At 34.4% G+C, this 25,176-nt stretch overlaps 10 protein-coding genes across 19 annotated transcripts; 4 read left to right on the top strand and 6 right to left on the bottom strand.

The window, feature by feature from the left end:
• Positions 1 to 338: 338 nt before the first annotated feature.
• Positions 339 to 904, top strand: AT1G53950 (ubiquitin-40S ribosomal S27a-like protein). The gene has a single exon (NM_001333622.1). The coding sequence runs from the start codon at positions 362 to 364 to the stop codon at positions 794 to 796; it is 435 nt and encodes a 144-aa protein (NP_001319219.1). The 5' UTR covers positions 339 to 361; the 3' UTR covers positions 797 to 904.
• A 689-nt stretch (positions 905 to 1,593) lies between these two features.
• Positions 1,594 to 2,014, top strand: AT1G53945 (polyubiquitin-like protein; the record flags this gene model as incomplete). Its single annotated transcript, NM_104273.2, has 1 exon — positions 1,594 to 2,014. One exon carries the CDS (start codon positions 1,594 to 1,596, stop codon positions 1,957 to 1,959), a length of 366 nt encoding a protein of 121 aa, NP_175798.2. The 3' UTR covers positions 1,960 to 2,014.
• A 1,418-nt stretch (positions 2,015 to 3,432) lies between these two features.
• GLIP2 (GDSL-motif lipase 2) lies at positions 3,433 to 5,263 on the bottom strand. Of its 2 annotated transcripts, NM_104272.2 has the most exons (5): positions 4,855 to 5,263; positions 4,648 to 4,775; positions 4,320 to 4,550; positions 3,983 to 4,238; positions 3,433 to 3,845 (listed from the first exon to the last, which is right to left on the bottom strand). In NM_104272.2, exons 1-5 carry the CDS (start codon positions 5,126 to 5,128, stop codon positions 3,604 to 3,606), a joined length of 1,131 nt encoding a protein of 376 aa, NP_175797.2. In that variant the 5' UTR covers positions 5,129 to 5,263; the 3' UTR covers positions 3,433 to 3,603. The 2 variants fall into 2 exon arrangements, with proteins under 2 accessions (NP_175797.2, NP_001319218.1); NM_001333621.1 differs by having other exon boundaries at positions 3,433 to 4,238.
• Positions 5,264 to 5,540: 277 nt separating this feature from the next.
• On the top strand, positions 5,541 to 6,342 carry AT1G53935 (uncharacterized protein; the record flags this gene model as incomplete). Its single annotated transcript, NM_148588.2, has 2 exons — positions 5,541 to 5,922; positions 5,965 to 6,342. Exons 1-2 carry the CDS (start codon positions 5,803 to 5,805, stop codon positions 6,340 to 6,342), a joined length of 498 nt encoding a protein of 165 aa, NP_683429.2. The 5' UTR covers positions 5,541 to 5,802.
• A 1,177-nt stretch (positions 6,343 to 7,519) lies between these two features.
• AT1G53930 (Ubiquitin-like superfamily protein) lies at positions 7,520 to 8,128 on the top strand (the record flags this gene model as incomplete). Its single annotated transcript, NM_104271.2, has 1 exon — positions 7,520 to 8,128. The coding sequence occupies one exon, from the start codon at positions 7,520 to 7,522 to the stop codon at positions 7,994 to 7,996; it is 477 nt and encodes a 158-aa protein (NP_175796.1). The 3' UTR covers positions 7,997 to 8,128.
• Positions 8,129 to 8,690: 562 nt separating this feature from the next.
• GLIP5 (GDSL-motif lipase 5) lies at positions 8,691 to 10,870 on the bottom strand. Its single transcript, NM_104270.3, has 5 exons — positions 10,382 to 10,870; positions 10,168 to 10,292; positions 9,462 to 9,686; positions 9,132 to 9,387; positions 8,691 to 9,020 (listed from the first exon to the last, which is right to left on the bottom strand). Exons 1-5 carry the CDS (start codon positions 10,680 to 10,682, stop codon positions 8,770 to 8,772), a joined length of 1,158 nt encoding a protein of 385 aa, NP_175795.2. The 5' UTR covers positions 10,683 to 10,870; the 3' UTR covers positions 8,691 to 8,769.
• A 523-nt stretch (positions 10,871 to 11,393) lies between these two features.
• RAP2.12 lies at positions 11,394 to 13,563 on the bottom strand. 3 transcript variants are annotated; one of them, NM_001036108.3, is made up of 3 exons: positions 12,871 to 13,307; positions 11,810 to 12,607; positions 11,466 to 11,695 (listed from the first exon to the last, which is right to left on the bottom strand). In NM_001036108.3, exons 1-2 carry the CDS (start codon positions 13,163 to 13,165, stop codon positions 11,826 to 11,828), a joined length of 1,077 nt encoding a protein of 358 aa, NP_001031185.1. In that variant the 5' UTR covers positions 13,166 to 13,307; the 3' UTR covers positions 11,466 to 11,695; positions 11,810 to 11,825. The 3 variants fall into 3 exon arrangements, with proteins under 3 accessions (NP_175794.1, NP_001077718.1, NP_001031185.1); NM_104269.4 differs by having other exon boundaries at positions 11,394 to 12,607; positions 12,871 to 13,563; NM_001084249.1 differs by having other exon boundaries at positions 11,437 to 12,601; positions 12,871 to 13,295.
• Positions 13,564 to 15,361: 1,798 nt separating this feature from the next.
• AT1G53903 (linoleate 9S-lipoxygenase-4 protein, putative (DUF581)) lies at positions 15,362 to 16,336 on the bottom strand. Its single transcript, NM_001124015.2, has 2 exons — positions 15,857 to 16,336; positions 15,362 to 15,757 (listed from the first exon to the last, which is right to left on the bottom strand). The coding sequence occupies exons 1-2, from the start codon at positions 16,042 to 16,044 to the stop codon at positions 15,565 to 15,567; spliced, it is 381 nt and encodes a 126-aa protein (NP_001117487.1). The 5' UTR covers positions 16,045 to 16,336; the 3' UTR covers positions 15,362 to 15,564.
• A 1,020-nt stretch (positions 16,337 to 17,356) lies between these two features.
• Positions 17,357 to 20,862, bottom strand: AT1G53900 (Eukaryotic translation initiation factor 2B (eIF-2B) family protein; the record flags this gene model as incomplete). 3 transcript variants are annotated; one of them, NM_001333619.1, is made up of 7 exons in its annotated part: positions 17,357 to 17,779; positions 17,871 to 18,112; positions 18,226 to 18,367; positions 18,450 to 18,602; positions 19,468 to 19,914; positions 20,138 to 20,431; positions 20,516 to 20,862. In NM_001333619.1, the coding sequence occupies 7 exons, from the start codon at positions 20,843 to 20,845 to the stop codon at positions 17,573 to 17,575; spliced, it is 1,815 nt and encodes a 604-aa protein (NP_001322173.1). In that variant the 3' UTR covers positions 17,357 to 17,572. The 3 variants fall into 3 exon arrangements, with proteins under 3 accessions (NP_001322173.1, NP_001322172.1, NP_564646.3); NM_001333620.1 differs by having other exon boundaries at positions 20,516 to 20,828; NM_104268.5 differs by having other exon boundaries at positions 20,516 to 20,773.
• A 1,019-nt stretch (positions 20,863 to 21,881) lies between these two features.
• On the bottom strand, positions 21,882 to 23,701 carry AT1G53890 (LURP-one-like protein (DUF567)). Of its 5 annotated transcripts, NM_001198289.1 has the most exons (5): positions 23,259 to 23,564; positions 22,860 to 23,113; positions 22,763 to 22,777; positions 22,602 to 22,678; positions 22,298 to 22,508 (listed from the first exon to the last, which is right to left on the bottom strand). In NM_001198289.1, the coding sequence occupies exons 1-5, from the start codon at positions 23,545 to 23,547 to the stop codon at positions 22,412 to 22,414; spliced, it is 732 nt and encodes a 243-aa protein (NP_001185218.2). In that variant the 5' UTR covers positions 23,548 to 23,564; the 3' UTR covers positions 22,298 to 22,411. The 5 variants fall into 5 exon arrangements, with proteins under 5 accessions (NP_001319217.1, NP_564645.1, NP_001320314.1 ...); NM_001036107.3 differs by having other exon boundaries at positions 22,257 to 22,508; positions 22,602 to 22,777; positions 22,860 to 23,141; positions 23,251 to 23,701; NM_001333617.1 differs by having other exon boundaries at positions 21,882 to 22,508; positions 22,602 to 23,141; positions 23,251 to 23,698.
• Between the last annotated feature and the right edge of the window lie 1,475 nt (positions 23,702 to 25,176).

Genomic DNA, 25,176 nt, shown 5'->3' with positions numbered 1-25,176 from the left:
CTGTAAATGCTCTGTTTTATTTGTATATGAATGCTTTGTTTCGTTCGTCATGGAATAGCAAGTGCTGTGTCAATTCGACTAAATAAAGAAAACTTGTGGTCAAATTGAAAATTTGGTCGAATTTATGAAGATTATGAAGTCATGATAGAACTTGTAAACCTTCTACATTCGGTCGAGGAACACAAAAATTGAAAATTTGAAAAAAAAAAGATAAAAAAGAAATCGAAGGGGCAGCATTTGGTTTCTTCACTGATCAATTAATAGCTTTTAATCAAAGACCACGTTTCCAAAGAAAAATAGTCAAAACAACGAATAAGTATTATTGGAACTGTAAGACAAATAAATCTCTTTGCAAAGTGGTATGTATAAAAAAAGACAGAGAGGAGAGAGAGAGAGAGAGATAAAAGTTGAGTTTGCTATGCATATTTCGATTAAGACGTTGGAGGGAAAGAGGATAAAGCTAGAGGTTGAAGATAGCTCCAACACCATCGACCTCAAGATCCATGGAGAGCCGACCCGTGAATTGGTTGTGGATCTGAGTCCAACTCCAGATACGGGTGCGATCATGATGATTTTTATTAAGACTCTTACGGGGAGAACCAACACCTACGAGGTTAAGGGGTCTGACACCATTAGAGAACTCAAGGCCAAGCATGAGGAGAAAGAAGGCATTCCAGTAGAACAGCAGAGGCTAATCTTTCAAGGCAGGGTACTCGAGGATAGTAAAGCCATATCTGACTATAACATCAAGCATGAGTCGACCCTTCACATAACGTTACATCAATGTGGTTGCTAAAATGTAACTTGTTTTCATTTCCTGTTTTTTTTGTTTGTTTTTTTTATCGTTTCTAAAGACTTGGTGTTCGATTTCCAATCAATAAAATTGCATGTTTAATTTATTCAATGACGTTACAAGGATAATGATTTATGAAACTCAACAACTATTTCTTTTAGCCCTGCGAATTAAACCCGACCCGGTTTGTCCACATCTGAGGTTTGGGAAAATCTGTTCGGGTTCGGTTATTTGATGAAACCGATCGGAAAGATTATATAATTGAGATCGGTTATTTCCTCGATTCGGTTACCTTAAAATCTTAACCTAAATTACTAATGAGCCGTAATTCTATCAAGGGTATGGCTCCCACACATCGTGTATATTATGACTAACTAAAATTTATTTAACGACTCTTATTACGGGCAATACACCATAAAATGCTGTGAAGCTCCGTAGCTATCCGATTCACCATTGGAGGGAAAGTATCACGAGTAACTTTTTGTTATCGTCGTACCGAAAAGGAGAAATTTGAAAAGGCGTGGACAACCAATTTAACCTCCTAAATTCCTTAAATATTGATTTTACAGAGAGTTTACTAACAAGTAACAACTGAAGAAAAACAAAAATTGCAAAAAGTAAATATCCGAAGAAAAAAAACACGCCAAAAGGCAGCATTTGCTTCTTCACAATAATAATAAATAAACGGTCAACATTACGAATAAATAATAACATGGGAAATTGTAAACAAATTAAATAACTCACTCTCCAAAGATGTATAAAAGAAAACCCCAAAGAGTCTAGGAGAATTCATGTTAACAATGCAGATTTCGATCAAGACAGTAAAGGGTAAGAGCATAAACCTAGAGGTTGCAGATAGCTCAGACACGATCGACCTCAAGATCAATGGAGAGCCGACACGTCAATTGGTACTGCGTCTCGGTCCGGCTGTACTCATGCGGATTTTTGTATCGACTATAAAGGAGAAAACATTTATCCTGGAGGTGAAGGGGTCCGATACCATTAAAAAACTCAAGTCCATGATCCATGATCAGGGAGGCCCACCAGTGGATCAGCAGGATCTAAACCATCTTGGCACGAAGCTCAAGAACAATGCCACCATATCTGACTACAACATCAAGCCCGACGCGAACCTTGTCATTATGCAGAATGGTTGTATCTGCTGATTTTTTTTTGTTTTTTCTAAAATAAAGCTACTTATCTGTTCTAAAAACATGGTGGTAGAGTTTTAAATACAATATTCGTGTTCCTATATATTCTCTCACTCTTCCTCCCTTATTTCTTTTCACGTTGAACCAAATAGTCTTTCACTAGTCCTCATCTCAACCATATAACTAAATTTTCAAATTTATAAAAAATGAGAAATGTTGCAATTAGATGCTAATAGACCATTTAGCAAAGAGTCCTCCTAAAGTCATCTTTATCTTTTCTAAAGACTAGGCATGGTCGATTTCTAATCCTAAATATTTGAAAATGAAAATGAAATCGATTTACTGGGAGCCGAGGATTTAATAAAATTAGTTAATAATTTATTTCTTAAATCACTTTTTGTTTTTCACACACCAAAACACGTCTTAAAAAGTAAACCAAGAAAATCAATTTCCCATGCAGGTTTTTTGCGGTCTAAGGAACAGTGATTGTAGTTCAATATTTTTTTTTTTTTTTCCAAACTCAATAAATTTCTTTTGAGCAGATCTTGTTTATATTATTTATCACAAATAACAAGACTAATAGCTAGGACTAGACAAGATATTTACCTCGTCTTTTATTTTCATACTTATATCATATATATACATCGACAAAGTCTACTTGAACTCAACCACTGTTTTGAGATTATAAGGTCCGGTAACATTGGCCTGTCCGCTCTAAATAATCCCTGCGATCTGTCGTCTGCCGATGAGCCTTCTCTATCAAATGAAATGAATTCAAAAACAAGTAATCCGCAACGTTTTCACATAACTCGTAGCCTTGTACTTGTGCCGAAACTCGGCCTCCACATGTATTGATTCCCCTCAATGGTCCAGTCCCACAAACATGTCTTATTCCCTTCCTTAAACCCTTCAAACAAAACAAAAACACAATTTAGATATCTTTTACCTAATTTTGAAGGATTGATGATTCTTTCGGATAGAGAAGCGTGATAACCCTGAAGTGCTTATTTGAATCCGGATAGTTCACGATTTACTCGCCGTTAAACATTGGGAAACTTCTTGTAATGCAGATTTATCTTCGTTTCGGTCTACAATCAATGAGGCTGGTGCACACTCGTACACTTCGAAATACAAGAATCCAAACTTTCTTCCTCCAATTTTTTTTTTTCCTCCAAATTTATACACTTCCTAAGAAAAGAAAGACGAACTCTCATTTGGAAGAAGACAAAAACAATTTTTGAGATAAATTTCGATACGATTTTGTATATAAGAACAAAACATAAGTGACTTTTCACCATTTTCTCTTCTCTATCCAATAAGAAAATCGTTTCAACTGCCAACTAAACAAATATACAAAAACCAGAAGGAGTGGGAGAATTCTACTAATATAGGAAAACACACTGTGCCAAATCTCATTCAATCTTTGACCAAGACAATCTCGGTTTACTCTGGTTAAATATCTCATCATAAGTAGATGTTTATCTTGGAAACTTTTTCTGACTTGACAAGGAAAAATGATGTAAGAAAACTGCAAGATGTCATACATATGGCCAATTTCTTATTCGATTCTTATTATTATTGTAAAGATTAATCAATCATTATGACAATAAAACACACACACTAAAAACATGAAAATCCAGGTGCAACTGGTGATTGAGCTTAATTAAGTTCAAATAGCGCTTGGAGATTATAAGGTTTAGTGACGTTGGTCGGCCCGCTCCAAATCAGCTCTGCAATTTGTTGATGTGCTTTCTCAGTCAAATGAAAATGATCAAAGAACAAGTAATCTGTAACTTTTTCGCATAACTCGTAACTTTGAGATACTCCCATTCGGCCTCCGCATGTATTGATTCCCCGCAATGGTCCGGTTCCACAACATGCCATTTTCCCTTCCTTAAACCCTATAAATCAAACAAAATGATTCACAAGGTTATACTAAAGACTCATTGGCTTATATGAGTCAATCTAATATAGTTGTTGACAAAAAAAAAGTTATACTAAAGAATCTGTTACATAAAATTGCAAAAGGTTTTGTTACCGTATTTGGAAGGATTGTTCATTCGTACGGATAGGGAAGTGTGATAGTCATGAAGAGCGTATTTGAATCCCGATAGTTCACGCTCTAGCCGCCTCAAACCACTCTCAAGCTTCTCGTTGTGCAGATTGATCAGCTCGGTGACCGGCTTAAAACAAGTTCCTATCTTTGTTTGGTCTATAATCAATGAGGCCGGTGCACAATCATACGCTCCCATGTTCAAGAATCCAAACTTCCTTCCTCCAATTTTATACACTTCCTAAGAACATAAACACAAGCTCACATTAACTGATCATCAACCTTGTCCACAAGAGAATCCAACCATCAACTTATGATTTACCTTGATCACGGCCGTTGTGTTACCGACAACAAAATCGACGTATATCTCTTGAGGACTGGATTGGAAAATGGAAGAGTTTGTAGAGAATGGATATTGATAATCGTTGACTCCGATATGAAACAGATAAACTGCTCTTGAAATAACCATCTTCCCTTGTGCTTCTCCTAACGTAGATCTCAACAATTTTTCAACCTTCTTAAAATTGTTTAATTGTGATTTCAAATTTATCACCTTGAGTGGTAAAAATGAGAGAAAAAATGAGTGTAGAAAGTCAAAACAGTTATCATTGATTCAACTAATAAAAATAAACAAGTTTGATAATTATTACCATTCCGGGAAAGGTTCCGACTAAAGCTCCGGCACCGGCGGAAGCAAAACTAACTCCGTAGGGAAATTGATTTTTACCGTTACTTGGTTGTAGATACGCTGGGATCAACGGTAACCATGCGTACTCCGCTGCCACGTCGGCAATTAGTTTTTAAAAAGCCGTTAAAAATTTACCGGGAAACAAAACAGAGTAATTTTGTTACCTTACCAATAAAATCAGGAATTGTACGACCGTCGGAGACTCTTCCAGTAGGGAATTTGAAAGTGGTTTGGCCGTATGGCCAGTAATTAGACCGGAAACTGGGAAGAGTATCGATGTAATTGTTGTTTCCGGCATCGAACACAGAATCGCCAAACACGAACAAAGCGGATTGGTTTGTTACCAGATTGTTGTTGTTGTTGTCTCTACAGTTGATAGAACCGATTAATATGATTGTTGTGTAAGCAAAGAAGATGATCAAAGTTGATCGAGAGTTTTCCATGTTTAATGTTGTGTTCTTGGTATTACTGTTTAGTGTTTATATAAAACAAATGTTCTGTTTTGGTCTTCATATAATAGCAAGTGCTCTGTTTTTGTTCTTATATATTTTTTGAATTTTTTCAATAGTTTATTTCAATAAAATTGGTTGATTGATGAGAATTGTTTTTTTTTCTTGTGGTCAAGTTGTTCTAAGAAATAGTGTTGTAAAATAGATCTTCTAACTGCCCATTTGTTTTGAATTTTATGTTGTTGTCGTTTGTTCTTATTTTAACCTATACTGTCTGAAACCTTATAAAGCAAGTGTTGTGAAAAAGTTAAGGATTTTGAGCTGTTGAGCAATCCAATCATTGTGGTCATTGCGTACGTGCAGTTATTGTTGTATACAATACGGCCACTAGAAACAGAACGTTTTAGTGTAACTACTTCTGATATTGATAACGAACTATGTTACAAGAGGGGATTTATATACCTGATTTAAATATCTCTATCAAAACCAGTACACTAAACCGGGGAAAAACGTCTTTGGTTAACGGTTCCCTAATCCCCTCGAATTCAATTTGGTGGTTAAGCTTTGTGTCAAGCTGAAAGTTAGTCTTAAAAGACAAGAAACTAGGGTTCTTGATGGTCGAGGGAAACTAGTATACAACAACAAGCAGGAATTTGGATTCTAGGCTCATGAAAAATAACTTGTGCTGTGGAAAACAAGTACTAACGGTCGAGGGAGCACAAAAAGTGTATAATTGCAGATCTCTTTTAAAAGAAATCGAAGCGGCAGAATCTTGGCTTCATAACCGAGTCGAAATAAAATTGAATGATTAATCCGAAGAAGAAGAAGAGCCTGGTTCTATTGAATATGAATCTGGTTCTTCTGATGAAGAGTCTGAGGAATCCAAACCTCTTGAAGAATCAAAGAAAGAAGAGCATTTCAAGAAGCCGGCTAAAACCAGTGTTGTGAGCAAGCCTTCTGGTTCTAAGACAACCACCAAACCGAGTCACGAGAGTACTAAGCCCTTTTGTCAAGAGTTCGTTTCTTTTGTTAAGGCTGAGAATCCGAATTGTTTTGGTATTGATGAAGCCAAGTGGATTGCAAGCTGGGGGAAGGTCAAAGATGGACCAAAGAAGCGAGAGATGGAAAACACATTGACGAAGATGATGGCTAAGCAAGCGGAGCTTTGTATGATGAGGATTTTATTTGTGGGTGACATACTGACATAGCATGCGATGATTAAACAAAACGCATCGTCTTCGGTAAGTAGATTGAAGAGTTGGTGGTATGTTGCTGGAATGTTTTTTTTTACCCTTTTTTAGTTTGCATTTTGCAGCTTTTTTTTTTTTTTTTGGTAACATTTGGAACTTTATCGGTGTGGTTTGGTTTTTAATTAAGACTTTGTTCTATCGGAAATTACATTTAAAATTAGTGGAGGTTTTCTTTAAGACTTTTGTTATAGTGGAGGATCCCACTAATTTCAAAGATGGAACCAGATAAAACACAGAGATGAAACCAAGTGACTGTTTGCACTGTCTATTTTAATAAAATGATGGAAAATAATTTATGAAACCTGCAAGATTTGTCCAATCTCTTCTTCTCTGAATAACTAAACGCTCTCGCCTAACATAAACGGATAAACCCATGATTTCTCTTCTAATACAGGTTTCTTGCGGTCTAAGTAACTGTGATTGTAGTTAAAAAAAATAAACATTTTGAGCAGATTGTTCATATTATTGCAAACGTTCATCAATTATTACTATTTATAAACAACATAAAGACATAAAGAACATGCATGAGTACATGACTAATAGCTAGGACTAGACAAGATAGAACCTCTTCCTTTTATTTTCATACCTATATATGTATACATCGACAAACTCTACTTCAATCCATTTGAGATTACAAGGTCCGCTAACATTCGATGGTCCACTCCAAATTCCTGTTGTTGAGCCTTCATGTGTGATGGTCTAGAAAGATTGAGAAATTTAAGTAAAAACTTTGATAATTTTTTTAAGAAATCACTGTAATGGAACTATAATAGATGTTTTTTTCCCACAGAACTGATAGGTCAATCGTAGTATCATAAACGGCCTGTTTTTGTCTTTTTATAATTAATGGGAAAACTAAATTTGTAACATCTCCGGAAAGGAAACCAAAGAGTCACGCACGACTTGGTTTCTTCACAACGGTTGATTACATCTCAGTCAAGAAGACGTTTCCAAAAAGCCGTCATAACAATAAATGAAATGAGTATAGGGAATTGTTAACCAAATAAATTCCCACAACGATCTATATTAACCCCCTATGAGCTTTAGTCTAAGAGGTGCTTAGATCTCATTCCCGTTTATTTTTTACCACCTTCGCTTGTGAGTACGTGATAGAATACAGATTTATCAGGAGACTATGGATGGGAAAACAAGGATCAACCTAGAGGTTGATAGCTCCAAAACCGTCAACCTCAAAATCGACGAAGACCCGACGATCAGTCAAAATATTCCACCGGACATTCTTCATGGTAAAGTCATGCATCTTTCTATAAATACTGTGGACAAAAACACAATGATCAACCTAGAGGTCGATAGCTCCAAAACCATCGACCTCAATATCGGCGAAAATCCAACCGGTGGATATAATGGGCCGGACTTTCGTCATGAAGTCATGTTTATTTTTATTAAGACTTTGACAGGAAGGAGAATCGTCTTAGAGGTGGAGAACTGCGACACTATTGAAAACATCAAGGCCAAAATTCAAGATAAACAAGGCATCCCGGTGGACCAACAGAGGCTGATTTTTAAAGGCAAGCAACTCGAAGATGGTCTCACTTTAGCTGACTACAACATCCAGAACGACTCGATCCTTCACTTGATAAAGCGTCTCTAAGACTTGGCGGCTAATTTGGAGGATTTATATTCGTATTTCTGTTTTCTTGTCAAAGACTAGTGGAGTTTTAATAAATTCAAGATGTTTTGTATCTTGTTTTTGCTTAATTTATCTCTTTAAAATAAAATAAAAGAATTAGTAGTATTTGTACCTTTCTTGTTTGTGCGTTATTCCATTGTTTGTTGCAATTGGTTTTAAAATAATGGCTACTTTTATTTTTCATTTCCTTTATTTATTTATTTATTTATTTTTGTAAAAATCTTCGATAATCTATTCTTCTCGCCAGGTATGTGTTTTTTTTTTTGTCTCGTTATGAATATATAAATTGGAGTTGATGTAAACATCCAAAAATGAAAGATATAAGCCCTTGTTGAACGGTCCGGAAGATAAATTGAATGTAATTATACAAAAATAGTTCACTCGTAGCGTGGTTCACTAGAGGGAAAAAACTTTTGAGCAACTTCTACCTAATTTTTTAGATATACTACATAATCTATGGGAAAGCTAGCTTTTCTTAATTTTTATCACTCTTAGCAATATAGGGAAATTCGTTCCGTCTAAATTCTTGTAATACAAATCATTTTCCATACTAACTAGTGTAAACCTGTTATTCTCACCAGTTAAACATGTTATTAGCTATATAGCACTAGAGACCGGGGAAAACATGACATCACATTTCATATATTGAATTTTGGATCCATAATTGAAAAAAAAGTTGTAAAAAATGAACACTAAATTGAATTCCATGTGTATTATAGTGTAATACATTCAAATCAAGGAATCTGAAATAAATTATTGATATTGTATGGACCAACCACTAGAGAATCTGACATGTGTCCACCGTTCCAAATTAAGTTTGCGAATTGGTTATATGTATTTTGTGTGAGATGAAGTGAATCCCAAAAAATATAATCTTTAGGATTCTCACACAATTGATATTCTTTCACAATTCTCTTCCCTCCACAGCTGAATACTCCTCTCCACTTCCCAGTTCCACAACAAGCTTCTTCCCCTTCTTTAAACCCTTTTATTTATCACAAAAATGGTATTGGGTTATGAACATATACTTTAATGGCCCCTTAAATGAATATCATAAGTGGAATAGCCCAACAAAATTCACAAAGAGCTCACTTACCAAATTTAGAAGGATGTTGCATTCTGAGTCTAAGGCTTTTGTTCATGTCAAATAGGGAGAATTTGAATCCCTTGACTTGTCTTTGCATTTGAAACAAGAGATTTGTCAGAGCTCTGTTATGCATGCTTGCTAATCTTGAAGCATCTCTTAAGCAAGAATCATCATTCTTCGGTTGTAGAATTCGTAAAGCCGGAAAACAACCCAAGTCAGGCACATTCAAGAACCCGAATTTACGTCCTCCAATCTTGTATATTTCCTGTTACAAAATCTTATAATGGATAAATGAATGTAACAAAAATAAGGTTTATATTATGATGATGATGAACTTACATGAATGAATGTAGTCAGATTACCAATGACAATGTCAACATGTTGAGACATTGAAATGGGAAGAGATTGATTGGTCAAGAAAATGCTTGAGTAGTCATTGCTCCCAATGCTTATCAAATAGACAGCTCTTGAGATTCTCTTCTTGCTTTCTTCTTTACCAAAGTTTGTCCTCCATAATCTCTCCACTTTCTTGTAGTGATCCAATTGTGTTCTCAAATTTATAACCTTACAATTATTAGGAATTGGTTACCACGTTGAACAACATAGAATAATATATCTGACCTAACCTTAAATTTAAAAATCTAATTGTCCTAAATAAGTAAGTGGGTACTACATATTTTGCAATTTAATAAAATTGAAAAGGAATTCTACTATCTTTATAAATAAATAAAGCATGTAAAAGGATACAACAAATCGTAGGTGGGACCAAAAAACTACATTTTAAAGAAGATTGTTCAATTAATTTAGCCACAATAATCGGGTCAAAACTCAAAACCCACTTCCATATGCAATCATTTAATCAACAATTTAGGTATAGAAAAGTTAACTACATTCAATCAAACTCATGGATCAATTAAGCAAACGAAAGTTACGAAACTCAATCAAATGATATATCTATTTTAAGATACATTATAATGCAAAACTATTACTAAAAAAATCCCACAGAAATTAAAATAAAATAAAGTAAAAGATAAAAAAAACGTACCGAACCTTGGAACGTTTCCACAAGAGCACCAGCACCAGCAGACGCAAAGTTGACGCCGTAAAGCTTCTTTTGACTATTTCCCGGTTCCAAAAACGGCGGAATTAACGGCAAATTCGCATATTCCGCTATCATTAACGTACATTTCCGTCAATATTATATCTTTAAATAAGACCACGAGCTAATATATGAATAATAAGAAATATAATCTTCTCACCAATGAAATCAGAGATGAGACGACCGTCGGAGAATCTTCCGGTGGGGAGGCCAAAGAATGTTTGACCATAAGGTGGAAAATTGGCTTGGTCAAGTGTAGTGGTGTTAATGTAATTATTGTTTCCTGCATCCAAGAAAGAGTCTCCAAAGAGGAACAAGGCCGTCACATTATTGTCACCGTTATGAGAAATTTTGGCCGAGGATTTTCCGGCGAGAAAAAGAATGGTAGAAGAGACGATAAAGAAGATGAAGGAGGAGATAGTTCTCCTTGTGACTTTCTCCATTAAAGTTGACTCTCTCATTCACCACAAAATTCTAAAGACTCGTGATGTGTGTGTTATATAGACCAAATCATTTGCTTTTTAAATCTAACTTATAGACATGTCGACAAGACTATGTATTTATTTATGATATAAAATGTGTGTCCACACTTATATACAAAGACTTTTGAAAAGAAGTCAAATGGTTTGATTAGTAATATTAATGCAAGTATCACCATAAGATAATTTCATTTCTTCACAATAATAGGAGAAACCAAATGTTATGTCAAACTTGTCATCACACAACTCAAAGCACCTTGACACTTACATTTTGGGCTACATTTTGACAGTAATACGGTAACTAACAACAATTTATATGAAAAATCAGTAGATTAAATTACCAAATACATATAAATATGTTTCAGTAAAAAATAAAGAATGTGTGCTAATGCTTAGATATTTATACAGAGTGAAAATGACCTAAAGAAGCAGAACTGTCCAGAAGAGTTAATTTACTCTCTTTTATTTTCTGTTATCATAAGGAAACGGTCACGAGAAAGACACAAACTCACCAGTTACCACTTGCAAAAAGAGAGTTCAACCTTTAGAGATTCTTCTGTCGTTTAACGTCGTCGTTTCAACGTTTGTTCCCTCTAGATTCATTGTACCACAAAATAACAAAAGTGGCGCACTTCTCTAGGCAATCACTTTGATGATCAGTTGATCACCGCTTTTTTTCTGATCACAAATTTACGAGAACCGGTTTGGTTCAAACTTAGCTTGTGACTTCTTTGTTATGTTCAACAGTTCTCACATACTCTTAGTAGCATACAAAGAAGATTTATTTGATTAAACAGATGAGAGGTTCAAACACATTATGACAAATGTTAAAGGAGTTTTGGGGCATAAAGTAACAAAAACAAAACACAAACGAATTCAAAAGATTCACTAAAACAAAAACTACCACAACCCCTAAAAATAAGCCTCTACTTAACTTCATCACAACTACCCTCAAGATAGAGGCTCATGGCTTCTCGCAATGCAAACAGGAACTCCTGAGAGAGACAGACAGAGACAGCAGAAGAAGATGCAAGTAACAGACATTAGAAAGTTTTGGAGGTTGATAAACGAACGATGCGGGAAACTCACAAACATGCAGCCTTATTTACATGAAACTGGATCTCTTCAGAAGACTCCTCCAATCATGGAATGAATTTCATCAATACTCCATAGGTCCATAGGGTTTGCACCATTGTCCTGAGTCGTTACAGCATCTTCGTTGAGGAAATCCAGTGAAGCGTCCCATTCAGTGTTGTTGTAAGGTGTCTCGAAATCCATAGACTTGAGCTTCTTAGCTGGATTGGCTTCCTCAAAGAACAGAGCTGAGTTGTTGTTGTTGATAACCGCAGAAGAGATGTCGGGAGTTATCGGAGCTTGATCGCTCCAACCAAACTCCGAACAATCGAAAGAATTACTACCCTGGTCAGAGCTGAAATACTGATACCCATTACATCCAGCATCAACGGAGTTTGTCATCCCAAACTGGTTGTTGTTGTTGTTGCTCACTTGGTGTTTCTCCTCCATGAAACACATATTTTCAAAGGAGATGTTCGAGTTCTGAACCAAAGCTGGACTTGGGTTAGGGTTAGGTTTAGCCACTGGTTTCTGAAGATTAGCCTTCACAGAGCGTTTCTGAGAATTAGCCTTCATGTTTTCTTCAGGGAAATTCACCTTAGCTTTAGATCCACGGATTCTCCGCGCTGCAGCATCGTAAGCTCTAGCAGCTTCCTCAGCTGTCTTGAACGTTCCAAGCCAGATTCTAGCACCTTCCCTTGGATCACGTATCTCAGCAGCCCATTTTCCCCAAGGACGTTGCCTAATCCCTCGGTACTGATTCTTCCTCTTCCTATTTGCAGATTTCTCAGCGTCCCCATCCAAGCCAGTAACTTTCTTACCAAAAACTGAACCTAGTAGTGAAACAACAACAAAACAAAAGAGTTCTTCTATAAATAACTCATCAACAATCTCTAATCAAATCTCATCACACAAATCAAGTCTCATCACTCAACCTCATATGCATATAAATATCACACAAATCAAACCTCATGCTTTATACAACAATCAAAATCGTAAGCAGATAAAGGTATCTATGAACAGAGCTAAATAGAATCGAAACTTAATTTCTAACCAATTCAATCGCTCAAACTAAAGTCAATCCCTAAATATTTACCTTCCGCAGCGGCGGAGACGGCGGGTTTTGGAGTCGAAGTGAAAACGAATGGTTTCACATCGGCGAAAACATCACCGACGTCGAAATCATCATCGCAATCGATAGACGAATCATCTTTGAAACCTTGGAAATCAGCTTCGAACTCAGCGTCAAAATCGAAGAAATTCGAACGATTCTTCGAGCTTTTCTTCGATCCTTTCAAATTCTTCTTCAGATCCGGCCAAATAAACTCGCTAGTAACACGGCGAGACCTCGGCGGTGGAATGAAATCGGATATTATAGCTCCTCCACACATGGCGGCGATTCTTGAGGGTGTAAATGTTCGAAAACAGAATCTTAGCGGCGAAAATGGAAACTAATTGATACTTTTGGGGGTTATATCTTTGCTTCTTCTTCTCTCTTCAACGCTTTGCTTTGTTGTTTTCTTCAGAAAGAGATTTTAGAGTAAAATAAAAGATGAAGCGAGTACGATGGTTGTTTACTATTATACCCTTATCTTGATGTACTATTTACGGTACTACCAGACTTTTATATTCATTTACTGTAGATCTATATTGTAAATTAGGATTTTATTAGTTTATTAATAGTTAGTTGCAGTAAATAAGATTAAAAATTTAGTCAGAGTTGTCTGCTGGTAGACAAAAATAGTCTAAACAAATTTTTACCTAACGTCAATTGATTTTTTCATAAAGTCTATTTCCCTTAGATCTAGTATCTATTAATGTGATTAGGCATTAAAAACACAACTAAATACTTTTGCAATGTTGTTTGCATTCAGGAGTAGCCAACGCAGAACAGATATTTAACATTTAAATTTAAATAATATTATAAATGAATTATGAAAATGTTTTAACATAGGCACAAAATAAATGAATTATTGAAAATATAATGAAAAACTATACAACAACTTTTGAATGTAATTTTGATTAGGAGAGAGGACCATTAAGACCTTATGCTGTTATGCATAAGGCTAAAATTGTAAAAGCATAGAAACACATTTATGAATCTGCGTGTGCAGGACACGTACGATATTATTGAAGCTTTTTGAGCAAGTTGATAGGATTTGGTTTTTATGACAAAGCTTTTGTCGTTTCGTGACAAACAAAAAAGTTATTAAAAATAATCCGAAAAATATATTTGTCCTTTTGTTTGATAACTAGCATTCCAAATCAATTACTAGTTTTCTTAAACTCAATTTAAAATTTCCTTGTAATTCTGTTTACTCTTAACTAACTTTATTAGGTCCAAATTATCAGGCATCGTAAATTACGGAATATTCAGTAGGTATGTGTTATGTGTATGTGTACGTGGAAACCATATTTTGTTGTTTTATGGTGAAATATATTTTATGGTTGCAACTTTCTAAATTATGTATAAACAACTATTGGAAATTCAGTTAAAAGAAAATTTTATTTTATAAAATTCAACTTCATACGTGTATAGTTATACTACATATAATATATATATATATATATATATATATATATATTAGTGCAATCATGTACTATATATTTATATATTAAGATCAAATTGTGAACGCAAAGAAAGACAGATGAATAAAATAGGTAGGGTCCAAATCATTTTACAGGATTGAGACAAGTTCCTAAATTAGCTTATCTCAAAGAAACAGATAATGATGTCAATATGTCATTCATGGAGCAATTATTTGTTTCACTATTTTAACTTTTAATAATTGACTATACTCGTTTCGGAACTGTACATTAGTACAATTTCTTTGTGTTTATAGATATAAACCTTATGTTTTGTTTTTCTAACCAAATTTATAAGAAGCAAAACAAATTCCAGTAGTTGATTTTTTGTTCACTAACTGGAATTCTTAAATCTGAACATAACTTCTCATTAATTGGAATCATTGGATGGATACAAAGTGAAATCATTTTACACAAGGCAAGTTGTCTTTTTGGGCCGAATCGCTAAGATAGTGGGCTTCATAGGTCGAGTTATAGGCACTTGCATTTAGTTTAATTGATTGGCCTTTTAATTGGGCCGAGACCACGAACCTGCTTAGTTACTCGTGACAGTGTGACACTATAAAACAATAAATTAGTTGGGGAATTGGGTTGAACAAAGTGATCACTTGACAAGTAAAACAATAATTCCAATTGTTTAAAATACAGTATTTTGGCCTGTACATATTCAACACGTGACTAAATGAGTTGTTCATATCTTCTCAACCAAAGAGTGTCTATGTCCCTGTCACATACATTTAAAATATCTCCCATACATAAAAAAAAAAGAAGCAAATCGAATAATTTATTTATCAGAGAGATTTTCTTCTTTAAAATAATTCTTTATCCAGTTCATATCCATCATGTCACGATCCAATCTGAATATTAAAATGTTCTTCGAATTAATCAGATTTAGTTATGAAATATGAGTCATATCTCATATGACACTTTGTATCATTTAATTATCTCACTAATTAACGTGTGACTACAAGTAATCTTTATTTTTGGTCAACAGCTACAATTAACCTAACTAATTAATGAGCATTTTTACTAAATCAGTAATTAAACCACCTGAGAATGAGATCACCACATAAACTGTCCAATTAACATTTAAGATTTTGAAAAATGACAACCGGAGATACAATTTAATTCTCTTTCTTTTACTAATAACTTTCATAAGATGTGTAACCAAAAAAACTATAATTAGATATTGCTTAAAGAAGCCTCAAGGAACTATAAATAATTGACGTCGTCGCCGGAGATCATCAAACAAATTCCGAGACTCGCTTTTTCCGGCGCCGTTATTACATCGTCTGTACGAAGCCAACATCATCTTCGTCGAAGCCTCTAGTTCTTTTCTATCATCAATCAACATCTGACTTTCTCTGCACTCTCTACTACAAAATCCCAAATCTCCTCTGTTTTCAACAAAAAAAAAAAATTGAGAATCAAGAACAGAACATCTTTCGTTTACAAAGAGTATATAATATAGTAATAAAAAAAAAAAAATATCGTACCTGTACATGTAAACATCTTTGTCTTGATGGAGTTGTTTATTGCAGAGATGACATGTTTTAAGGAAACAAAGCTCCGAGATGTTTGGATTGGATCGGTTTAGTCTCAGTGAAGATTTGATCACTATATTGTTTAGTTTTTCCCTCGAATCTCTTGTCACAAGTTGCAATCCAACAGAGATTTTAGTCATTCTCTCTATCTTTAGGAATTGGAAATCTGAGTGGAGAGAAATGTGAGAAGGGAGAGAGAGAGAGAGATGAAGTGGAAGCAGAAGCCGAATGGTTTTTGGGAATATATAAAAGTAGATATTTTACTGTATTGAGTGATGTGTCTTTTATGTCTCAATTAAAATGTGGAATTTGACTTTTTCGACATTGGCCAATTTCTTGTCGGGAATTACTACTTTTGCTATTCATCAGAAAATAACCCTAAGACCTAAACTCATACATTCAATGGAATGATTGGGAAAAGGAAAAAAAAACTCGAATTCAATATGTTATAGTTGTTGTTAAATGAACAAATGTAAAATGCTAAAAAAAAGTTTGTTGTAAAGTAATCTATTTATATTTTTAGTTTATACATAATCACTTTTCTAAAACGTGAAACTTAATCAAATGTTATAGACTAATGATATAAAAAAGAATTAAAATGTGGTGTGGACAGATATATTTGCCATCTTTAATGTCTTTACAAATATATTTTTAATTTCATTTATTGTGTTAGTATATTAGATGTTCCGAAATAATTTTATCTTTTTTCACCTTCCCGAATACAGTATACTTTTGTAAACAGTTGAGCACGAAGATAACAAAAAAAACGTGTATATGGGTAATTCCAGGAAAGAACGTAATATTTTTAAAAAAAACGTGGGATTGTAAGTGGCCGGTGTTTTATGAATCTTACAACGTTAGCAGTTAGATCCAAACATTAGCTATAGGCCTATAGCCTATAATAATATTCCATCTGTTTTACAATATAAATTGTTTTAAATAAAAACACGCAAATTAAAAATATTTACTTTTAAAAAATTCTACTAATCACAAAAGAGACTACATAACATAAATAATCATAAAATATTAAAATAATATATAATTTGTATAGAAACTTGAAAACAACTTATATAGTAAAACAAAAAAATTGTTCCAAAACAACTTATATTATGAAACAGAGGGAGTAGTTACTTAGACCAAGCATTAAAATAATACTAAGAATTTACCATCTTTAATTCTATCACGTTTCTCATGCTCTCATTTTCAAAACATCAAATCATATGATATTCCATGTTACATTATAGGTCATTTATCACTACACTGCAATAATTGCAACTTTTCAATATCCAGCGCATACCATACCATTTTTTTTTTTGTGCAAACATTTTAAAGTGTTAAAAGGATATATATACTTTTGCAAAAAAACACAAATGATTCTAACAATAATAAAACAATATAGCAATACATATCTCTAATCAAGAAATCAAAAACCAGAAATGATCATACTATAATATATACTAGTAACTATATATTGAAACTTGGGTGATAAATTTTGAGTAAAGATGACAAGTCACAAAGATCTCGCTACTACCAAAAAAAATGTGCATTAGCAGTAAGAATCAGAGACAAACTATGTCTGTGTATAGCCAAAAATATGGTGTTTTTGTTTTTATTTTTATACAAAAAATGAGAGATTTCAGACCAGCTATAGGAATTAGACAGCTTCACTTACAAGTAAAGCTGAATAAGCTCGTCACTTACTACAGATGGAGTGAGAACACCAAGATCAGTGAAGAGTAGAGTCAAGTACTGAGGAGGAGTGTAGTCCCTTGCAGATCTTTCTACCTCAACCTTAGGAGGAACAGGAACACTGAAATCAATAGGTCGCAAGGCTGGTTCTAAGTCCTTTTGATCCAACGGGTAGAGCCGTGCAAACTTCGCTTGCAAGAAAACAAGAAAGAAGATGATGGATCATTGATGTTTTTGCAATCAAGTTTTTAAAACTTTTAAAGTTTTGGGAGGTTACCTTGTAACTCTCTGCAGCTACATAGACTGGTTTATTCATACTCTGTGCGACTAGGGCGATTTGGTAAGTTCCCATCATGTTAATTATCCCGCCACTTTCAACTACTCCATCAGCTCCAACAAACACCATGTCTACTTCATCCATGCTATAGGCCACGGCTGAATCGATCAGAAGCTTCACAGGAATATCAAGTTTTGCAAGCTCGTTAGCTAGCAGTACACCTGTTTTATCTGGCCTTCCCTCTGTATTTTGTTTCCACGGATGCAACGGAAATGTGATTGTCAGTTAGGAAAATCAGAATGAGATAACTGGAAGATGTCATATCCAATTGATCTCTAAGTCTTAAGAAAAGTACCTGTGCACAACACTCGAAAGAGTTTCTTGTTTTGCGCTGATGTCTTTAGTATTTCAAACACAACTCTGGAGAAACCATGGACCAGAATAGTACACCCATCAAATATGAAATCTTGACTAAGCATTGCAATTATCGTTCGGGCCTGCAAAATTTCCAGTTACTGTTCAAACTCTTCTTCTACTAACTATTTATGTAAACAATTCCCGTTCGAAGAGAACACTGACCTTGCAAGATATTTCCCCAAATTTCTCAGCACGTTCAAGCACACGGGATTTCGCAGAGTTGAAGTCCTCAAATTCTAAAGCAGATGTTCGAGTCACATAGCGCATGAATAGATCACATCCCGCTGTTAAGGATATCGACGTTGTGTCCCATGACTGAAACATGAAGACAATCTTACATTTTTAGAGTTCTACCTCGAAAACACTGAAAGCTACTCAAATAATACCATCTGACACTCAGGACTAACGAAATCCATCAGCTACCAATTTCCATAGAGACATAATATTTCAAAGAAGTATAGCATCATAGAAGATGTAAATTAAAACCATAAACACATCATCCAGGAAAGATAAAACTTTCAACCTATCTTTCCCTTTAGAGCCACCAGAGAGTCTTAGCGATCAAGAAACTCGCAGAAATGCCAAGTACAATTCAGAACTCTACAAGTCAATGCAATGCCATAATCACATCTACCATTTTGACACAAACTAAACCTGATTTTTTGTCAAAATAATCAATGCTAAGTTGCAAACTAATAGCATGTTCATTAAAAACTGAAAGCTACGATTTGAGCAGGACTCAAATGTACAATCTGACACTCAAATCAAAGGAAACAACCAATTGCTCATTTCAAAACAAACAGAATATTTCAAAGAAGTATAGCATCACAGAAGAAGTGAAGTAAAACCAGAAGCATCAGCATCAAGATATCCAAAAAGATTAAACTTTCAACCTATCTTTCCAAATAGAGCAACCAGAGATTCTTAACACCATCAATAAAATCCACAATGCAGAGATTACTCGGACATATAATGCCAAGCAAAATTCACAACTCGACAAGTCAATGCAATGCCACGATGATGATCACATCTACCATTTACGCCGCAAGCTAATCCTAAGTTATCGTCAGGGCATGAACCAAAATACTCAATGCTAAGAGTTCGTTAAAGATTGAATCACAATACAGAGTCATCCAAAATTCAGAACCCAAATTTCAACACAAAGAAGAAAGTCTCTTACTTTCAGAGTATCAGAAGCTTTCTTGAGTTCAATTTCAAGTTCCATCATAGTAGTAGCTTCACTAGCCCTAATAACAGCCGCAAGAGCACGAATCGCCGCAACAGCCTCCGCCAAATCAGGTTGCTGTCTCCAACTATTAAAGTCCTCAATCACGCTAAAGGGTCTTCCCGAAACTAAGGAATCACGATCAGGGTAACGTCGAACCGCGGCTTGAGCCTGCTCCAACCACTCGCTAGTCACAATTCCATGATGCGCCGCTCTGGTTTGGTAATAAGCCGAAATAGGATTAGGGTTAGGGTTTTCATCCGCCATTGAAGCAGATGGTGGTGGAGGAGAATCAATTGAATGAGTTAGAGAAATGGGTTTGTTGTTCTGATGCTTATCGAGGATAAACGAAGCCGATTCTCTCCACATTTTGATGAATTCTTCGAAAATCTCAGTTTCAAGCTAGAGACTTTGGGGTTTATGCCTCATGCCTGTAATAACATTTAATTTAGCTTTAAGAACTTCATTAACAATAATATTATCATTTGGCTCTCCAAAATTGTATATTTACATTTACGACCCTAAAGTTTACACAATAGTTCAATCTCACCCCTACTAATTATCACAATTTACATTTGAGAAGACTATATGCTATAACAATACCCATTATTAAAGAGTGATCTACTTGTGGCTCCACCATCATTGTTAATACATCTTTCCCAAGATCTAAACTTTTGATATTTGATTGTTTCTTTTTAACTTCTGCCAATAATCTTCCTGATCCATCCTCGATTGTGAAAACCGATTTGCGTTTTACAATCTTATAACAAGATTGATGATCACCATCAACTATACGCGATCCCATTACAACTTTGTATGATGAAGATGAACCCTTTGGCAATATCTTGAAGTTTTTTCTTAGTTGAAATCTTGTCCCGGTTGAGTTATATCCTTTCCAAGATTTGAATAATCCCAATTTCTATAACCAAGAAAATAAAAGAGTTAGAACAAAATACTTTTAAGAAAACTATAAGAACATAAGATGATATGTTTTATTGTTTACCTTTTGACGTAATGTAAACAAGATTTTGCCGTATAAGTCCATAAGGTAAACTTCACTACAACTCTTGGAGTTATAATTATCCACTCGATAGATTAAGTTTCCTTTGGAATCAAAAACTGTGCAGCCTTTACTATGAAACACAAGAGATCTCATCCAAATCGTGAAACTCTCTTTCTCCGTCGTTAAGTACGGCGAAGTCTTGCCTTCTCCCACGCTAAAATCCACAGGAAACGCCTTGTCAGGATGAATCTTCACCATGTTCTTCGCCGGAGAAATCAGATTAAGTGAAAATTTGGTCCTCATCGTTCGGTTGTTGCTATATATTTGCATATGTATTGATTTTTTTTTATGTTTGGCTCTGAATGATAGTTATATGTCTTCTTCGCATTTATATATACTTTCTACTAGTAGTAGTAATTCAGTTTTTGGTGTGTCATTAGAAAATATATATATACGAAGGTCTTCGTCCACATGTTCAATGTGAGATACAAAATAAAAATAACAGAGAAAATCATGTAGCGATAACATGTATGGTCGTTTTTGTTAAACAAAAAAAAATGTATGGTCCTTTTTGTTTGTTACTACATGTCTGGTCGTTGTAACGTGACTAATGTGATTGTGAGATTCGATTAATAGAGCAAAAAATATTGAAAAAACTGTTCATACAATATAATAAGATAACTTCAAATTATTAGTTGCTAGGCTTAGAATCGGTCTTCAGTTGTGGTCCATTCCATTTGTGTTCTATCCGTTGTCCAATGCTGACAGTTTATCGGAATGATACTGCACAAAAGAATGTTTTGACAGGAAGATTAACTGTAAAAGCTATTGTTTATATTTGCAAAAATTGTGTTTTTTTTTTTCTTTGTATTTGCAAATAAATTTGATATCATTTCTTTTAGGGCACTTTCTTTTATTCTCTAGAACACTATAAATTAATTTCAATTCATTCGCATACCCAAAAAATAATGTCAAAGTGTCACAGGTTACGTTTTTTTTGTGTTTGAAAATTGAAACATGCGTAAGAAATTATATGTTGTTGCCACTTAAAACTAGGCGTGTACATCTTGATATCAGGACAGTAAAATAACACATAAATCGAGAGCAAGTAATTCACATAACAAAAAACATTCATGACAATTTTCGATAAGATAGGGACGAGAATTTTGGGTCGCGGAACGAGTTCAAGAAATTTAAGTAGCAAAATTTATTATTCAAATTCTTACTAATTTGGGTAAGGCTTGATGTCGGGACGGTTAAATTAAAGGTCACTTTCGATACGGGTATTTCTGAAAAACTTACATATTTAGATGATTTTCATTAATTTTATAAAAGCTGAATAACCAAACGAATAATACATATATATATCTCATTCTATAAACAATTTCAAGTAGCTATTTTTATTTTTTTTAAACACACAAATATGGGATAAAAATTGGAACATACAGTATATGAACAGTACCGAAATGGACAAGCCTATTTAAAACCATGTATGGAATATGAGATGGCTCATTCTGCTATTACAAATTACAATCTGATCACATGGTCCTTTAGTTTAATAAAATCGTATGATTGATATCTCTATTATCTTTTCATGCATTCGTATAACTTCCATGACCCCTTTACTATTAGTCTATTATCTTCTTCACCAATTCCAATTCTTTCTGCTGACTAAATTACCATCCAAATCTATTTAATTCAGTTTGATAAATATTTTAGTAATTCAATTATGGTTAACTCAGCTAGTTAAAGATATTGTTAACAGAAACATGACCCTAATTTCAAAACACTTTTGGTTTATGTTGTGGAATTGGTACTAGTATTAGTAAAACATACATCCGTATAAAAATCACGCTTAAAGGGTCTTCTCACGACCGGGAAAACGAGTAATCACGGTCATGATAGCGATGATTGAATGGCAGCTTGAGCTTGTTCAAACATACTCGTTGGATCAGTACTATTCCATGGTGCGCGGTTCGGGTTTGGCAATAAGCTGAAACAGGGTTATAGTTTCATCCGCCATTTACGAAGAAGTTGGAGGAAAAGAATGGATTGAATATTAAGTAAGAGAATTAGGTTTCCATACCAAAATATAAAAAAAGAGAGAACTGATTGGTTGTTTTGACTTTTATGAGGATGAACGATGCCGAGCTTCTCCGCATTCTGGTGCAATCTTTTCAATATCCAATTTCAAGCCAGATATTTGGGGTTTATGCCAACGTTTAATTAGCTTTAAAACATGCTTACCTTCAAGATTACCACCTGATTATCACAATTTACATTTGGTAAGTTTATAAGCTATAACAATACCCATTATTAAAGAATGATCTAGTTGTGGCTCCACCATCATTGTCAAAACATCATCTCCAAGATCCAAACCACTAATATCCGATAGTTTGTTTTTAACTTCTGCCATTAATCTTCCCGATCCATCCTTGATTGCGAAAACTGATCCACGATTTACAATCTTATAACAAGATTGTTGATCACCATCAACTATGCGTGATCCCATTACAACTTTGTAAGACGAAGATGATTCTCTTGGCAAAATCTTGAAAATCTTTCTTAGTCGAAATCTGGTCCCGGTTGAGTTATATCCTTCCCAAGATTTGAAGAATCCCAGTTTCTATATATATACATGCACACAACAAAAATGAACTTGCAAGGTAAAATAAAATAATAATTATAGGAACTTATAAATTCTTAGAAAACATTGATGAAATGTTTAGTATTACCTTTTGACGTAAAGTAAACAAAATTTTGCCGTTTAAATCCATAAAGTAAACTTCATTACTCCAACTCTTGGAATCATAATTATCCACTCGATAGATTAAGTTTCCTTTGGAATCAAAAACTGTGCAGCCTTTGCTATTGAACACCAAAGATTTCATCCAAATCGTGAACCTCTCTTGCTCCGTCGTTAAGTAGGGCAAAATCTTGTCTTGTACGACGTCCATATCCACCGGAAACGCCAGGTGAGGATAAATCTTCACCATGGTTTTCACCGGAGAAATAGGATTGTATATTTGCATATATTGAAAAACTTTTTTTTGGCACTGATAGATAGTATATATATAGATATCTTCTTCGTATTTATAGCCTCTACTAGCTAGTAATAATTCAGTTTATGGGTGTATCATAAAAATTAAAATAAAAAATACGAAGATCTTCATCCACATGTTGAATATGTGAGATAAGAGAAGTTTATAAAACGTATCTTAATTCTATTCAACACGTACATACACGTAAGGTCGTTGTCACGTGTGAGATTCGAGTATTAGAAAAATATATATCGTGCACATCGTCACATACAATATAGTATATAGTAATAGAACTATTAGTTGATAAGCTTAGAAATGGTCGTCCATTTCGGTTCATTGCATTTGCATTCTCGTTGCTGGTAAATGCTGACAGTTTCTTGATATGATAGTGCACAAAAAGAAGTTCTATAGGAATAACCATTGACCCCATGTTGCTAACGATGGTGCCAAGTTAGGGAGACAATTCATCACGTCCTCTTCAATTGGTCACATATTTTGGCTGCTTGAAGGATTTCCAACGTCCCGCTATATCATCAATTAATTAAACTATACTTGTTGCAACCTAGAAGACAATGTTGAGTCGTTGCTTTCACATTTTGGCCTATTTGGAGATACTTTGGAAATTAAGAAAATTACTTGAATTTTTCAGGATATATAAAAATCTCCTAGCGGATGTGAGAAAGGTACGAGACGGTGTAAAAGAGTGGACGAATGTGAATATCCCAGGAGATAAGTACCAAAACGATCTATAACATTCCCTTACAACGAATCAGGCAAATACAACTTGAACTTGGCACCACCCATCTAACGGATGGAGAAAATGCAACCACGATTGCAGTTTTAAAGAAGCAAATAATGCTCCAATGGGTTTGGGTTGGATAGCTCGAGACGACTTAGATGTCTTCATGTTTGCAAGAAGTTCATCTATTGGACATATCAAAGAGCGTAAATCCTATTGAAGCTAAAGATTTCAGTTTCCTTCACGCATTACCAATGTCTTTGATGTCAGGGAATCCGTTTGATCATCATTGAAGGTGGCTAGCAACAGCTTGTGATTTATGTTGAAGAAAAGACAGAAATATGTCAAACTTGATGGGTGTAATAATCGAGTAGCAGACAAACTAGCTAAAGCTAGAAACAGATTCAAGTTACGTCCATATCATTTCAGGATCAGGTCCATACGTTATAATTCATAATATTAGATGTTATAAGTTGTTGTTTAATCATATTTTGAAAATTGTGGTGTAGATTTTTCTCTCTAAAATCTATCTTTGCAAATAAATTTAGATATTTTTATTTTTTCATTTTCATTCACAGAAACTTAGCATTTTTCTTTCGTCAACGCTTTTTTGTCAACTAAACTTAGCAATTAATATTCATTTGTTCACATACAAAATTTTAACTAAAAAAGATCTTGCATTTTTTTTTAATATGATTGAAACATGTGCAAAAAAATATCTTGTTTTTTTACGGTGTTACCTGAGATGGAATAGCTCAACCAGTTGAACCCGAAGTTTTAAAGTTTTTGGAGAAATCAGATCTGGTCTTGAATACCAAAACAATCTACATTTTTATTTATGAAATAAATATATGGATTTTGGTGTGGATATTCTCAAATAA

The sequence above is a fragment of the Arabidopsis thaliana genome (assembly GCF_000001735.4).
Source record: "Arabidopsis thaliana chromosome 1 sequence".
Classification (NCBI taxonomy): Eukaryota; Viridiplantae; Streptophyta; class Magnoliopsida; order Brassicales; family Brassicaceae; genus Arabidopsis; species Arabidopsis thaliana.
The sequence above is the reverse complement of the archived record's forward strand: the minus strand, read 5'-3'. Positions and strand labels throughout refer to the sequence as shown.

What these genes read in the sequence shown, in the direction of transcription:
- AT1G53903 (NM_001124015.2), bottom strand. Translation starts at nt 16,044, where the DNA reads ATGACTAAAATCTCTGTTGGATTGCAACTTGTGACAAGAGATTCGAGG. An exon ending in AAAGATGTTTACATGTACAG is followed by an intron (nt 15,758 to 15,856) that starts GTACGATATTTT and finishes TGTTGAAAACAG; the next exon opens with AGGAGATTTGGGATTTTGTA.
- RAP2.12 (NM_104269.4), bottom strand. Translation starts at nt 13,165, where the DNA reads ATGTGTGGAGGAGCTATAATATCCGATTTCATTCCACCGCCGAGGTCT. An exon ending in CGTCTCCGCCGCTGCGGAAG is followed by an intron (nt 12,608 to 12,870) that starts GTAAATATTTAG and finishes TTTCACTACTAG; the next exon opens with GTTCAGTTTTTGGTAAGAAA.
- GLIP2 (NM_104272.2), bottom strand. Translation starts at nt 5,128, where the DNA reads ATGGAAAACTCTCGATCAACTTTGATCATCTTCTTTGCTTACACAACA. An exon ending in ACACAACGGCCGTGATCAAG is followed by an intron (nt 4,239 to 4,319) that starts GTAAATCATAAG and finishes TTATGTTCTTAG; the next exon opens with GAAGTGTATAAAATTGGAGG. An exon ending in GAACAATCCTTCCAAATACG is followed by an intron (nt 3,846 to 3,982) that starts GTAACAAAACCT and finishes TTTGATTTATAG; the next exon opens with GGTTTAAGGAAGGGAAAATG.
- AT1G53890 (NM_001198289.1), bottom strand. Translation starts at nt 23,547, where the DNA reads ATGCAAATATACAATCCTATTTCTCCGGTGAAAACCATGGTGAAGATT. An exon ending in CAAAATTTTGTTTACTTTAC is followed by an intron (nt 23,114 to 23,258) that starts GTCAAAAGGTAA and finishes AATCTTGGGAAG; the next exon opens with GATATAACTCAACCGGGACC. An exon ending in CTCTCTTTTTTTATATTTTG is followed by an intron (nt 22,509 to 22,601) that starts GTATGGAAACCT and finishes ACCCTGTTTCAG; the next exon opens with CTTATTGCCAAACCCGAACC.
- GLIP5 (NM_104270.3), bottom strand. Translation starts at nt 10,682, where the DNA reads ATGAGAGAGTCAACTTTAATGGAGAAAGTCACAAGGAGAACTATCTCC. An exon ending in TGGAAACGTTCCAAGGTTCG is followed by an intron (nt 9,687 to 10,167) that starts GTACGTTTTTTT and finishes AATAATTGTAAG; the next exon opens with GTTATAAATTTGAGAACACA. An exon ending in GCAACATCCTTCTAAATTTG is followed by an intron (nt 9,021 to 9,131) that starts GTAAGTGAGCTC and finishes GATAAATAAAAG; the next exon opens with GGTTTAAAGAAGGGGAAGAA.
- AT1G53950 (NM_001333622.1), top strand. Translation starts at nt 362, where the DNA reads ATGTATAAAAAAAGACAGAGAGGAGAGAGAGAGAGAGAGATAAAAGTT.